The sequence below is a fragment of the Oreochromis niloticus genome, linkage group LG5 (genome assembly GCF_001858045.2).
Source record: "Oreochromis niloticus isolate F11D_XX linkage group LG5, O_niloticus_UMD_NMBU, whole genome shotgun sequence".
In the NCBI taxonomy this organism is placed as follows: Eukaryota; Metazoa; Chordata; class Actinopteri; order Cichliformes; family Cichlidae; genus Oreochromis; species Oreochromis niloticus.
This window is the reverse complement of record NC_031970.2, coordinates 5,700,424-5,714,882: the sequence shown is the minus strand read 5'-3', so window position 1 is coordinate 5,714,882 and position 14,459 is coordinate 5,700,424. Positions and strand designations below refer to the sequence as shown.

The 14,459-nt window shown below is 41.3% G+C and overlaps 1 protein-coding gene across 7 annotated transcripts; it reads left to right on the top strand.

Annotated features, from left to right (window-relative positions):
* Positions 1-643: 643 nt before the first annotated feature.
* On the top strand, positions 644-14,459 carry LOC100691124 (poly(rC)-binding protein 2). Of its 7 annotated transcripts, none has more exons than XM_005456403.4 (13): positions 645-880; positions 2,052-2,173; positions 3,401-3,424; positions 3,518-3,550; positions 3,679-3,795; positions 3,895-4,026; positions 4,143-4,271; positions 4,533-4,607; positions 5,920-5,961; positions 7,135-7,207; positions 7,695-7,747; positions 8,639-8,808; positions 9,449-11,143. In XM_005456403.4, exons 2-13 carry the CDS (start codon positions 2,105-2,107, stop codon positions 9,897-9,899), a joined length of 1,368 nt encoding a protein of 455 aa, XP_005456460.1. In that variant the 5' UTR covers positions 645-880; positions 2,052-2,104; the 3' UTR covers positions 9,900-11,143. The 7 variants fall into 7 exon arrangements, with proteins under 7 accessions (XP_025762779.1, XP_005456460.1, XP_005456459.1 ...); XM_005456402.4 differs by having other exon boundaries at positions 7,108-7,207; XM_025906995.1 differs by having other exon boundaries at positions 659-880; positions 7,108-7,207; positions 9,390-9,468.

The following is a 14,459-nucleotide window of genomic DNA, read 5'->3' as shown; positions in this document are numbered from 1 at the left end:
GGAGGCAGAGTTGAAGATGCTCTGAAGGTTTTCACTGGGATTTAACCAAAATGAGACAGGATTAGACGAGTGTATCGGAGGGACAGCTGAGTTTAAGCAGTTTGGAGAAAAAGTCAGAGAGGCAAGGCTGACATGGTGCAGAGGAGGAAGAGTGGATATATTGAATAAAGGATACTGAATATGGAGCTTCCGTGCAGAAGGAAGTTCATACAGAAGATTCATAGGTGCAGTCAAGGAGGACATGCAGAGGGTGGCGTAAAAGAGGAGGATGCTAGGGATAGAGAGAGATGGAGGCAGATGATCGGCTGTAGCGACCCCTAAAGGGAGCAGCCGAAGAAGAGGAGATGAAGGAATATCACGCCCTCTAGCGGCTCCTTAAAAAGTATTTTATTCAGCTTTTAAATCTGAATAGATTAGAAAGTACAAGAAATCTGAAATATATCTTAAAACTTTTTCTTTTAATTTATATAAACAGATAAAACACGTAGACAATCTGTTATTTCCATTAACTGGCTTTTCGTTTTCAAAACTAATTTAGCAATGCACTGTATTGCATAACTCTTATTTTTTAAATTATATCCTTTCATATAACCTGCCATGTTGTCGCAAACTGTCCCACGTTTTGTCGGGGCGTGCTTTACGAAAAAAATAGGTCAGACTCGGGGAGGAGTCGGGGTTTGTGATGGGTGAAAGGGGAAAGTTCAGAGGTCACAATTTTGTTGTCTTTGTGTAAAGGAGTGGAGCTCGATCTCACATCACTCTTCCCTCTTCCCCGAGTCCTTTCTAAACTCTCCCCCGGGTTTCTACCCTCCCGAACCTCTCCCCTTCTACCCTTACAACCCCAACCCTCCCCCCGATCACCTATCAGCGCACGAGTCAGGTGAGTTTGATTTCGCTGTTTGCTCTTTTTATATTTGTTGTTATGATCAGAAGTCGCGGAAAGAAATCGCGCCCAGCAGTTAGCCGCGGCTCGCTCAGCGTGCTAACAGGCCGCGTGATGATGAGCACGCAGTCTCCGTACTGACTGAGCTCAGTAGCTTAGCTAGTCAAGGGGGGAGTTTTATTTTAATGTCTCCTTTATGGGCATGTTTTGTCGTCTTTATCGCCTGCACTTGATTAAAACTGGACCAATCTACCTCGCTATGAATACCACCGATAACTAGCCAGCTGTTTGTAACGTTGACGAATTAAGCTAACTAGCTAGCTAAGTAGCGCACGCATGCTCCATTCATTTTTCCAGCTCGACCACAATGCTAAGTGGCTAACAGGTTCACAACTAGTTTTTAATAGTTAAATGATTTGAGTTTAACTAAAACAACACGGCCAAAGTGTGCCACTAAATGTCTTGTTTTTCACACGGAAAATTGTGTGCGTGTTTTATGAAATTTAGGTCCGGTTCGTGATGAGCGTGTCCGCATGTTTGTTGATAAACTTGCATAGCTAATGATTAAGGCATCGTTAGCGTATAAGCTATATGTGTTTTAGTTGACATCGAGGTTTTTCCAGCGTCTGTTTAGAGTCACATAAGCAGCATTCAGATAGTTGGAAGTAAATTCACCTACCCCGGGGAATCTAGTAAAAGACCTTGGCCATATTACTCTGATTCATCTTAGTACGCATCAGTATTCATAAGCATTAAGGTTAGCATATGCTATCTCCCAAATTTATTGTGGACTATTTTTTTCGAATCCTCTAAAGTCACGAAGTGGAATTAGTCTTTTTCAAATGTCACACAAACACAATATGTTTGGAACTTTTTTTTATCAGGCCGTATTCAATCAGCCAACAGATTTTGTGAAATTTCAAAATTTAATGTTGTGAGTTGGTATAATTAGTAAGATAATTGCTTAGTAAGATGGGTGAATGGGATCCACGGGCCTTTAAACACATTGTGAAATGTAACATTCAATAGCGAAATACTTGGTATGCTTATTTACCAGCATCTTGGAACAGTATTTTACATTATATTTGTCTCATTTATTGAATGGCAGCTCAGCCTTTCTACATCATATTTCTAGTTTAATGTGTCCATGTTTTTCTGTGTTCCTCAGATCCATCTCGGTGACCAAAGACCTCAGTTCTGTACTGACCTGCAGTTGCAGTCATGGACTCCGGTGTGATTGAAGGCGGGCTCAATGTCACCCTTACCATTAGGCTGCTCATGCATGGCAAGGTGAGGTCATCCATCGACTGCCTGTGTCTGCATTTGATAGCGTATGATGTTTTATTTATGAAAATTAAGCCTCCCCCTGAGATATACTGAAGGCAGGGACATTAGTAGGATGACTAGGGATATTGCCTCAGTGTTACAATCCTGTATACCAAAGTAAGTGTTTTCACTTATGACTCAGCTTTAGTTTCTACATTTAAAATCTCCTGTTTAAGTGTTTGCTGAAATGATATTACACAAATATATTCATGGCATCACTGTCCAATGTAGTAAAATCTAAAATCGGTAAGCAGAAAATTGCTAATTTCACTAATCCATCTGGCTTTTTGACAGTGCAAAAGCCACACGTGGTATCTCTTGGGTCCCAGAGTAGCCTGTTTTTATTTATTTATTTTGTTTTTAAATGGTGGTTTAAAATGCTGGTATGTCATGTTAACAAGGAAGACAAAAAGATTTTCCAAAAACTTTATGCTACCACATTTGTGTGTGTGTTCGCATTGCTTGGCAAAGCGAAGGATTATGGATATGCCTATGCAGACATGCTTGCTTGCAGTCCTTGAAAAACCAGCAACATGTAGCGGGATGGTTGCGATGATATGCGTAGGTTGAACGTGTTATGTTCTGACTTGGGTCTTCTCCTGCAGGCTGAAAAAACCCAACAACAGCAGACACGAGAATAGCCCGCAGGCTGGTTGTTCCACATATTTTTAACACTGCCACCTGGTGACAGTAAACGCCTACAACATGTAGATGATGGTCTGCAAAGCTGCGCCTATGCTCTGCATGGGGCCAACTCACAGTCTGCTCCTTAACTTGTAGCATCTTACAGCAGCCTGGAGAAGTGTAAGAAACCTACAGATGCTGTGTGCTCGTTGGCCTCCCGGATCTCATTTGTTGAGTATGTGGAGGAAGACCGGACATACAAATGTGGATGTTCATGATGGATCAGGCCAAATGTTCTAAAGACGATTAGATGTAGTAATTTTAATGATCAGCAGGAGATTAATGAAAAATCCATAGTTATTTAATGACAGTGACAACTGAGGATTTAATAAAGGAATGAAAGTAATAACCTTTTGTGTCTGCGGGTGAAACCCTACAGACATGTCTCTAAATTTATTTATTTTTAATTCCCTGATAAGCTAAGTAAACCATGTCTTGAGAGCATTGAAACTCTGTGGTAATAAAAGGCAAATTCAAGCTAATAACACATGATCTTTCCTTTTTTAGGAAGTTGGAAGCATTATCGGGAAGGTAAGATGCTGTTTAAATGAACAATTTTCATTTTCAGTCATCGAAGAACTGTTGTTAAGTTATACTAAATTTGTCTTTATTATCTCCAAATAGAAAGGTGAATCTGTGAAGAAGATGAGAGAAGAGGTGAGGTGTTTTACACCCAGCTTTTTTTGTATATAGTAGCAAACAGTAATATGTAAAGTTACACTTACTAACAGGCTACAAAAGGCTCCAGATCACTCATTTTATTCTTTTCTTTTCTTTGTTTGTAGAGCGGAGCTCGCATCAACATCTCAGAGGGCAATTGTCCTGAGAGGATCATTACATTGGCAGGTCCAACCACTGCCATATTTAAAGCATTCTCCATGATCATTGAAAAGTTGGAAGAGGTAGAGTGCATTTTTTCCTGACCTCAGAGAGGAATATAGCGATGACTAGTCCAGTCAGAATGTGAATTAACCCAAATGTTTTGTTTTTTTGTTGGTCAGGATATCAGCAGCTCGATGACAAACAGCACAGCGACCAGCAAGCCCCCGGTCACCCTACGCATTGTGGTGCCTGCCAGCCAGTGTGGCTCGCTTATTGGAAAAGGTGGATGCAAGATCAAGGAAATTCGAGAGGTGTGCACTACAAAAACTGTATTCTCTTCAACCTTAGCCAACTGTCACCTTTCTGCTTTAGGTTATAAGGCAACACTTGTCTTTGCATCTCACTTTCTTTCATTTGTGTATTTCAGTCAACCGGTGCTCAGGTACAAGTGGCTGGAGACATGCTCCCCAACTCCACGGAGCGTGCCATCACCATTGCTGGCACTCCCCAGTCGATAATTGAGTGCGTCAAGCAGATCTGTGTGGTCATGCTTGAGGTAAGCAGCGAAGCAGATGAAGTGGCTGTTGTTCTGCTGTATTGTAGTCGTTTCAGATATGATCTCTTGGCTTTTCAGCTGCTGTTTATTAGGCTCGGATAAGAGTTTATGGTTTGAGCTGATAATATTGTATATATAAAAACGCAGATACTGTTACACTGCAGCTGTGTTTAATCTGTATTAATGATTATATAAACAGATTTAAAACATTATGATAAAATGGATATCAGTGTATTAACAGATCCTTTGTCTTTTGTACAGTCTCCCCCTAAGGGGGTCACTATCCCCTACAGACCCAAGCCTTCAGGATCACCCGTCATCTTTGCAGGCGGACAGGTACATGCGATACTTTGGAGGGAATCAGTAGATGCCAGAGTTTAGTTTTTTTTGTGTGTGTGAGATATTTGATTATAGATTTTGTTACATACTTGGAAAATCTGATTTGTGATGAAAGGATACTTAAGTCAGAAGAACATGAAAGGGGAAAGATCATGAAAAGCAGGTAAAAGAGCAGCTTGGATGGATTTAGGTTAGAAAACGGTATCTGTGCTAATTTTTATTTTTATTTTTTTTAAAGCCATACACAGCAGACCTAGAATAAAGATTTTTGTTTCGGAGCCTTGAATTTCCTCCCATTTCCCTGGAGCTTTTCATTGTTTTGAGCATCAGGTTTCAGAAGTGAGGTGGCCTATTTCCTACTAATGTTGGTCTGAACCAAAATGCTTTCTGATGCTTGTTGGCCTAACATTACAAGCTCTTTTTATCTTACTAAACACCTTTTTTATTTCTTTTGATAAAACAAAATCTCTCCTTTGATTTTCCATAATTCTCCTGTAACGCCTCTAAATATTTCTTTTTTTCCTAGAAATGTGGAGACTTTGGACAAGGAATACATTTTGATCATTTTGATACTTATTTTAATATTATCCCTTTGGCTTTCCCTGACTTAATGCAAGCAATTTTATAGCATTTTCCTTGGTTTTTAGGTCTTGTTTGATGATTAAAATCTTGAAACAGAACACACTAAATCTTCTAGGTTTACTTATCGACCTGTTAGGAGATTTGCAAACCCTAGTTTTTTGAATTCTTCTTCTTCCTTTTTTCCCTAATATTTATTCTGTACTCATTCCCAAAACCTGCTGGCTGAGTAGTAATGGGTCATAATTGTCTTACCATAATATGTAACATGCCTAAACAACACACTGATTCATAAGTGTTGTTAGTAACTGTGACTTTATGATGGGGGAAGAGACATTGATGAGCTAATTAACCTTCCTGTCGTCAAAGTGTGACTACAGTAGTTACATTTAGTTCCATCTCTAGAAGGATATCTGGAAATTAATGTTCATGATTTGTTTCACATTTGGTTGTGAGCAGGAACAGTCTGTGTGGACTGAAAAAGGAGGATTGTATTTAGCAGAAGGCCCAGAAAATTGGCTCTTTCCCACAACAGACTCTGTGACAAGTTCCCAGATTGGGTTTGGTGACGCTAGACGATGAAAAGTACTGTTGGCTTTTCAGGCCTCAAACAAGGCTTTGATGTGTTTTGAGAGAGATTTGTTTACCAAGAGTGTTGTTGCTGGAGAAATGAGCTGCCCAACAAAATCAGATGTGAGGCCTATGAAAGCTTTGTTTTCATTTGTTTCAGGCATATGCCGTACAAGGACAGCACGCAATTCCACAGCCAGATGTAAGTGTATATGACCCCCCCCTCCCCCCCACCCATAATTACAATATGTACAGCTGCCCACCTGCCCCCACCACATTTTACAGCCTGTAATTGTAGCTGAACCTGCCCCTGTTTATTATTTTACCTTACGCTGATGTACTATTGTTAGTTTTTCTATGTAGATCATACATTCACTGGTGATTGGTTGTTCTTTAGACAGACATTTGTTTGTTGGTCCAGACTCTCCACTGTTCCATGAATTGTAAACTGTTCCTGCTGCTCACTTTTCTGTCTTTTTCCCTTTTGTGCTGTCTTGTTTCACGTGTCTGCTTCATTAATCTGTCCTAGATAAACGTACTGTTCTCTCCTTTTCCCCCCTTCATAATTACTTTATACAATGGCCACTTGTCGCTTGATTCAATTAATCTTTCTCTCTCTTTTTAATGAGTTCCATCAGGACCATTGGATGTGATAGACTGTATATAATTAGTCATACCTGCCACTGAGTATTGGCATCAGCAGAGGGAGGTACCAGCCAGAGACAAAATAAAGACTTGTAACAGTTATACAGTTTAATTATCCTTGATTAATATTATTGTTGTTGTTATCATTATTATTATTATTATTATTATCATTGTTATTGTTGTTGTTGTTACATAATGAGTTAGTCATTGCTCACTCTGGCAGTTTTGGCTCATACGCACATAATCGCTTCCTTAGAAGTTCCTGTACAGGTGTAGTGGTGCTGCTGGTACAGAGTCATGCTAAGATTGTCAGTTTATGTTCAGGTGTGTACTGTTGCTGGTTAGGAAATCACCTGCATATTGGGAACGTCCTCCCTTGTGTATTGTGACTTTGTCCTGACCCTGAAGACTACGAGAAAGCTTTACCAAGAGATGCAGCCTGCTCTTTGGAGGAATACCTATGCGGTACCCTACATAGACAAGCCATAATCCACATTGTCAGACACCAGTGAGCTATGTAGTAAACTTATGAAAGGATTAGAGGTCCTCACATCACAAAATTAAGTGATTTGTGTGAAATCTCCTTGTAATCTCTGTGTATCTGTCTTTACTGATTGTTATTCTCGTTCTGTTTTCCCCCCTCCTCTTCCTGTGTTTTCCATTTCCTCCGTCTCTCTCCCTGCCTTCTCTCTCACTCTCACAGTCTTCCTCTGCTGCTATCTCTCCACAGCTCACCAAGCTTCACCAGCTGGCTATGCAGCAGAGCCCGTTCCCCATTGCACCAAGCAACCAGGGATTCACTGGTATGCAGCGCAGCAACGCCCAGGGGCTTTGAATGCAACATTTTAACTGCTCGGTCTTTAAAATTCCCAGGTTTACAGACCAAACACAGAACGTGACAAAACACACATTCACACATCCTGTACTGCTAAACTAGATGTAATGACAGCTGTTGGTGGTTGTGATGACACACTGAACACACTGATGGCATTTCTCACGTTTGCAGAAAAGCAGCTGACATGTGGAAAGCCCCATGTGGTCTTTTGTTTTTTTTTCTAATCAAACATCTTAATTTTTTGCCTTTTAACAAATCGTTTCGATCTTGAGTCAGTGTGAGTTCACTGTGTCAGTAACATAGCATAATTAGCTAATCAGTTCATTGCAAATTGATATTGGTGACTTAAAAATTATCATAATTACAATTTTACCTGCTTTATACCTCATGTATCTTAAGTACCTTCTCTTTATCAACTTGGTTCGTTTACAGCACTTTCATGTTTTCTTTGTCAGGGATGGATGCTTCTGCTCAAACCAGTTCCCATGAGATGACCATTCCAAATGATGTAAGTCCTTCAGGAAGTGAATTTCATCCCAAACACTATTAAAAATAACACTCCACGTTGGTCAGTGGAAGCATCATTGGTTGTGTCTGAAGACTAGAAAGACTTTTTCACACATAATCTTTAAATTTTTATTATTTTTTTTTTTTTAATTTCTCGAATGCAGCAACCTGCAGTAAATGGTCCTGCTCAGGCTCATTTTTACTGTCGTTAGGGCTGATGGGGTTGCCTGGGTAGATCGGGCAGGGTTTGCATATGACACCCACTTGCTGTAGGTTAGAAATCTGCATTTTCTGTTAGATGTACCAGAAACCTCCTGACCACCTGGACACAAAGTTTAAGAATTACGAATTTTAGTCATGTGAACAAGGAGAGTATCACAGGACTCTATGCTTTCCTGTGAAAAACACCCTTACAGCTTCCATGGGAATTAAGAGGCTGAGGAGCAGCCAGTAGCTGATAATCAAAGTGTCAAGCATGAGTCTACCATGAACTCGTCTGAATACCAAAGTTTTCTAGAGTCAAATGTTGAGGCCGTCTGTCTGACGGATAAAGCTTGGCCAAATGTGCTTCGTACAAGCACGGCAGTAAATCTACAACAAGAATGGCTGAAAAAGAAAAGAATTGGTGTGCAGTGGCTCAAAGTTTCAACCTGTTGTGGCAGCACCTTAAGAAACTTAAGAATTGCCATAAACTTTGATTAACTGAAGCCATGTTGTAAAAAAGAGCAGGCCAAAAGGCAGAGATGAAGTCATAAAGAGAGCGACTGCTTCCAAGTTACTGCTGCTAAAAGTGAGAAGGCCCTGCTTAGACACACATACGCATAATCGCAGCGATCAGTCATCTGCATCTCTCTCTTACTTTTTTTTTTTTTTTTTCTTTTCCCTCCACTAGCTTATTGGGTGCATCATTGGCCGCCAGGGAGCCAAGATCAACGAGATCAGGCAAATGTCAGGTGCCCAGATCAAGATTGCAAATCCAGTGGATGGATCGACCGACCGCCAGGTTACCATCACAGGCTCGCCTGCCAGCATTAGTCTGGCGGAGTACCTCATCAACGCCAGGTGAGATAATAAAGAAAAGAACTTTAACTCCAGATGGGTAATTGATTCAGTCATGGGCTTAGTTTCACTTTAAGTCGACTTATTTGTCTGCACCGGGGTGGTTTACTTGAAAATGCAGGGGCTAGATGTAAAAGTCAGGTCACTTGGGCGTGCCTGAAAGATGATTTTCTGTTTAAATGTAATCATTCGGCACGTTTCACTTCACCTAATGTCGCACAGCTACAGTAATTCATGAATTGAAAAGCTTTTACTTTGTCACACAGCTTGACTGCATCCACTCTTACTCTTTGGATTTATGTGCAGATGATTGATTGTAGTGATTACTGGCTTTTCTTTTAACTCCTGCTAACCATCACCGTGGTGTTTGCTAGCTCTCTGTCAGTCTGCACTTGTGTCGATTTCTTTTTTCTGTCCTTTACTCCCACACTGATCCATCACTAGAGATGTTATTTATTTTTCCTTGCTGATCTGTAACTGATGCTTTCTGTCTCGTGTTTTGGTCACATCCCTGAGTGATTTTCCCCCTACACCCTACCCCATCCCTCCTCCTGCCCCTATCCCCCCCACCCATTGCTCACCAGCCTGCCCTGTGACCCATCCCGACTGTGTTGTCCCTCTCTCCTTGTCTCTCTTTCTACAGTGTAGAGTCCTCTAAACCTCCTCCCTCCTCCTCCTTGAACCCTGAACAGACCAGCCTGTGCCCTCCCTCCACCTCTACTACTACTACTACTACCACCACTACTACTACTACCACCACCACCTCCTCTGCTGCTACCTCCTCCTTCTCTTCTTCCTCCTCCTCCTCTTCCTCCTGTGTGGTGCCCCCCACAGCCTCCATCCCTCTGTCCTTGTTGGCTCCAGGGCCTCCTCCTCCCTCCTCTTCTTCCTCCTCCTCTACCTCCTCCACCGATTCCCTGCTCCCCAGCTCTCCTGCCTGTGTGTCGAGTCTCCTCAGTCTCAAGCCCCTCCCTCTCCTGGCCCTCCATGTTGTCAGCGGGGCCAGTAACCCTGCACACCCAATTCCCACTGAGCCCAAAATTGCCTCAGAGCTGGGCTCCAAGTCTAAAAGGCGAAGGCTCTCCCCTTACTAACCGAGGAAACATAAGTCATCTACTACTGAAGTACCGACAATGCTCCTTATTGTCTGTACCTGCACTTGCTTTTGTATCTGGCTGTGCCATGCCACGCTTACTACCGAACAGCCCATTGTTACAAAGCCAGAAAGATGGTCGACGACGCCATATTTCTAAGATAGATAATCTGTAGCTTGACTTCACTCGTCTGCTAAAGAAATGACATGTTGAGTGCATTATATTTTTGAACAACTTTGAACTTAGCATGGACAGGGAATTATTTCACTGATTAACTGAAGCATTTCTCTCTTTGTGTAAGCTCTGCTCAGGTAGCGGCTCTCTTTAAGATGTCACATTGTATTTATGAGAAGTTTTCTTGTAGTGAATTTTAAGTGACTGTTGTTAGCTGTTGTAATGGATTGCATCTTGATGACTTTATTATAATTATTATTATTATTATTTTTGCTTATGTAAGAAATTAATTCAAAGTACCCTCAGGTATCAAAGCCACCAAATCATCCTCTTGTCATGTTGGTACAAATACAAAAACGCCCATCTGCTTTAGCTTAAAGCAGCTGATTTAGCAAATCATGAAAGGAATAATTTGATCTTTTAGGGAATATCTGGTCACCTCCTTGCAAAGAGTTGGATGGGAAGACCTCTAGCCCTCTCATTAATGTTGTATGAAGCAAACTCTGTAGCCAAGAGTTCCTTAGACTATTTTATCTTATGGTAGAAATGACAAGCCCGACTCTACATAAATGATCAGCCTAGTTCATTAGCTGATTTTTAAGAAAGGAAATTCACCAATATGTAAATATTAGTTTCATAGCTGTGATATTTGCAGACGATATTGTGATCTGTAGGCAGATTCGGTGGAGGTGTGCACTATGCAGAAGAGGAATGAAAGTCAGTAAAAGCAAGACGGACATGAAGACATGTAGTGAAGGTAGATGACTTTAAATACCCGGGGTCATCCATCCAAAGCAACAGACGAGGGAGGTGAAGAAGAGAGTGCAGGCGGGGTGGAGATGAGTGATGAAAGAATAGCAGCAGGCGTGAAAGAGAAGGGTTAGAAGGTGGCAGTGAGGCCTGCTGCGATGTACGGTTTGGAGATGTTGAAGATGGAGCTTCCATCAAAAGAGGGAGACGACAACGAGGATTCATGGATGTAGTGAAGGATGACATGCAGAGGCTCGGTGAGGATCCCGGGGATGGGGCAAGATGGAGGCAGATGATAGATTATGAACAGTGTTGGGGAGTAACGGAATACATGTACCGCCGTTACGTATTCAGAATACAAAATATGAGTAACTGTATTCCGTTACAGTTACCGTTTAAAAAGGTGGTATTCAGAATACAGTTACTTTGTTGAAATAAATGGAATACACGGCGGTACTTCCCTGTTTCATATTGTCGCGGGTCAGGACTGTTTGGGTTTGTTTGACAGCTACGTTCTGTTGTTCCAGGCGGCAGCGTTACGGTTGCCATGGTTACAGGGTGACGCTCTCTCTCTGCGTGTTTCCTGGGTGAGAGAGCGCTTTTTTGTTGTTGTTGTTGTGCTAAGCTAAAAGGCAGAATGCTACAGGCATGGCCCTAAAGCATGTAGCCTGATGGGCAGTGTAGTCCGTGCTGCAGGGAGAATGGACTACCATACCCGTTATGTGTCTGTGAGCGAGGGAGGGAGAGAAAGGAAAAGTCAGAGCTGTCACGGAGCAAAAACGGGAGCTGGAAGCATGTAAATATAATAATAACCACAGCAGCCAAGAAGAGTGCCTGACGAGCCCAGCTGTAAGTAAGCTATTAAGACTCAACTGTACACTGTGTTCGTGTTTTCCTCCGGAAAAAATAAGTTCCGTTGGAGAAGCCTTTCAACGCCTCTCTCTGTCTCCCGCAAGCAAAGTTGACCCAGACAACAAAGTAAAGCTAGTTTTCGGCTACCAGCCCGACACGAACCCGACGTATTAGCCAGAGGTCCCTTTACTACGTTTCGGAGCCGCGGACCTTCAGTAACAGTAATAAATCACAGCAATAGGACATTCATGTAGTTGTAAACAGCATGATAATATATTAAGTATTCCAAAGTATTCAGAATACGTTACTCTCATTGAGTAACGTAACGGAATACGTTACAGAATACATTTTGGGGCATGTATTCAGTATTCTGTAGTGGAATACATTTTAAAAGTAACCTTCCCAACACTGATTATGAAGGTGAAGAAGACTTCACCTTCATAACGTGAAGTGTCACTGCTTTCCTTTGTCACACAGAGCTGTAAACGAGTAGCTTTGGGTCTTAGAAAAATAAGGCATTAGGCAGGCTTTGATCTCGTCGGCTAGTCTGCAGACTCGGTCTTCAGGGGCAGCCGCAAATTATTCAGGGCTTCCGCTGTAGCCACATGGGCCAGATAGCAGATAACAGTTATCCGGTTCAGCATTTCCAGTTCTGTGTGCCTGTAATTGTTTACAAATGCAGATGCATTTTAGACTCCAGGCCTCGAGGGCCGGTGTCCTGCAGCTTTTAGATGTGTCCTTGAACCATCACAGCTGATTTAAATGGCTAAATTTCCTCCTCAACATTTCTTGAAGTTCTCCAGATGCCTGGTAATAAACTAATCATTTGATTCAGGTGTGTTGACTCAGGGTGTTATCTAAAACCTGCAGGACACCAGCTGTTGAGGCCTGGAGTTGACCTGAAGTTGAATTGGCTGTTCACATTACATTTTGGGAAAAGCAGTCCTCCTTTTTCTCATCATAGAGACTATTTACATGCATCCACAGCCTGTGGAGACTTTATTTGGCTTGTGAAACTTGGGCTATGAGGGTATCTGAGTTTAGTACCCTTCATATATTCTTCATTGTGATCTGGTGGTTGCAGAGAGTCGGGCTTGCGGTTTCCTCTCAGTTGCAGTTTTTGTACTGTGCAGAGTTTCATTTAACCTAGAAGGGCCGTATCAAGTGGCACCAGAGTGAATCATCTCATCCAACTCTTGACCAATTCTTTAACGCAGCTCCATTTGCAAACCAGTAAGTTTGATCAGCTGTTGGTTAAGAGACCCTCTCACTGACAGCAGGAGCTCAAACTGAACATCTAATTTTTGGTTTTCTACGTGTAATCATAATTTTCCTGCTAAATGAATCCAGATGATTTTATCATAGTAATATATATAAATGTACATAATGATATTGTTGTTTATCTTGTCTGTCTGATTGCATGCCTTACTCTCTCCCTCCCTGCTCTCTGGGTGTCTCTGTCTGTTTCTCCAGGCTTTCCTCTGAGGCCACTGGACTGGCAGCCAACTGATAAGACACTGCATCTGCACTAAATCTCACTTTTATATCATCGGCTATGATTAAGCAGTCAATGCAACTATCCAAGTTAAGAGTTTATATATTATACTGCCTCTTCCTCATTTAAAAAAAACAAAAACAAAAAAAATTATGTCAACCGCCACTGATTTGATCCGCTGAGTTCATTATTTATTTTCTTTGTTTTGGTTTTAGTCATACAAAGCAAACGATTAGGTTTTAAATTCCCTTTTTGGAGTCGAGTCGGAGGTTTTAATGATTTGTTGTTTAGGAATTTTTCTTTTCTTGATGGATATCTCGCTCTCTTTTCCATTTCTTTCTTTGCCATCACAGAGACATGAGTTGGAAAAACTCTGAATAGACATAGATTTAGTTCTGTACAGTCAGCTTTTTTTTTTTTCTTTAAAAAGGAAAAGACAAAAAAGGAAAAATAAAAAAGTATCAAAAATAAGAATAGAGTGACTGTTTTATTCTGTTTATATACGCCCCACCCCCTTTTTTTTTCTCCTCCCCTCTCTGAGATCCACCTGTCAGTTTGTCCATTTAATACCTGTACTTACTTGCTTTAAATATACACAGCATTCTCCCCCTTTGTCACCTTTTCAATTGAAGTGCTTGTAACATGGATTGCACTTGTGTCACTGACGAGAACACGTAGCTGTACATGCACCGTCACTGATTATATTCGGTTATTTAGTAAATGTTCTAACACTCAGATGAATTTATCCAGATAATTTAAAGTGTGTATGACTACGCATGTCACATTTCTTCCCTTTACATGTCATTCCTAAACCTTCCCGCTCCTGTCCTGAGATCATGTGTTGATATTTTGCTGGGATGGGAGGTTTTGTTTTGTTTTTTTGGGATTTGGGGTCGGCTTAAGGGATTGGAAGCAGAGGGTTCTCCCTGCTGTTTTTGTAAAGACTGATTATATACTAAACAAAAGTTGAAATATTTGTTTTAAATGGAGGAAATATTTTTTTTTAACTACCAAAGTAGGGTGGTGGGAGGGAGGGTGAACTCCTGGACACTGATCTGTTAAATGTAATGAGGCTAAGAACTGAAATCACTGATGCTCTGGAAGTAGAAAGGGTTGTGAGTTAACACTAGTTTCCTGCTCTTTGCTCTGCTCAAGAATTTATTTTTTATTTGCAGGAAAGGAAAAACTTTTGTGCACGTTTATTTTTTTTCCTTTGAGACTGTAGACCTGGGTGCCACGTTGTTTAAAAAGAATACAGAAATAAAGATGTGAAATGCTTAAACCACAAA

What these genes read in the sequence shown, in the direction of transcription:
- LOC100691124 (XM_005456402.4), top strand. Translation starts at nt 2,105, where the DNA reads ATGGACTCCGGTGTGATTGAAGGCGGGCTCAATGTCACCCTTACCATT. An exon ending in TCTGTGTGGTCATGCTTGAG is followed by an intron (nt 4,272 to 4,532) that starts GTAAGCAGCGAA and finishes TCTTTTGTACAG; the next exon opens with TCTCCCCCTAAGGGGGTCAC. An exon ending in GAGTACCTCATCAACGCCAG is followed by an intron (nt 8,809 to 9,448) that starts GTGAGATAATAA and finishes CTCTTTCTACAG; the next exon opens with TGTAGAGTCCTCTAAACCTC.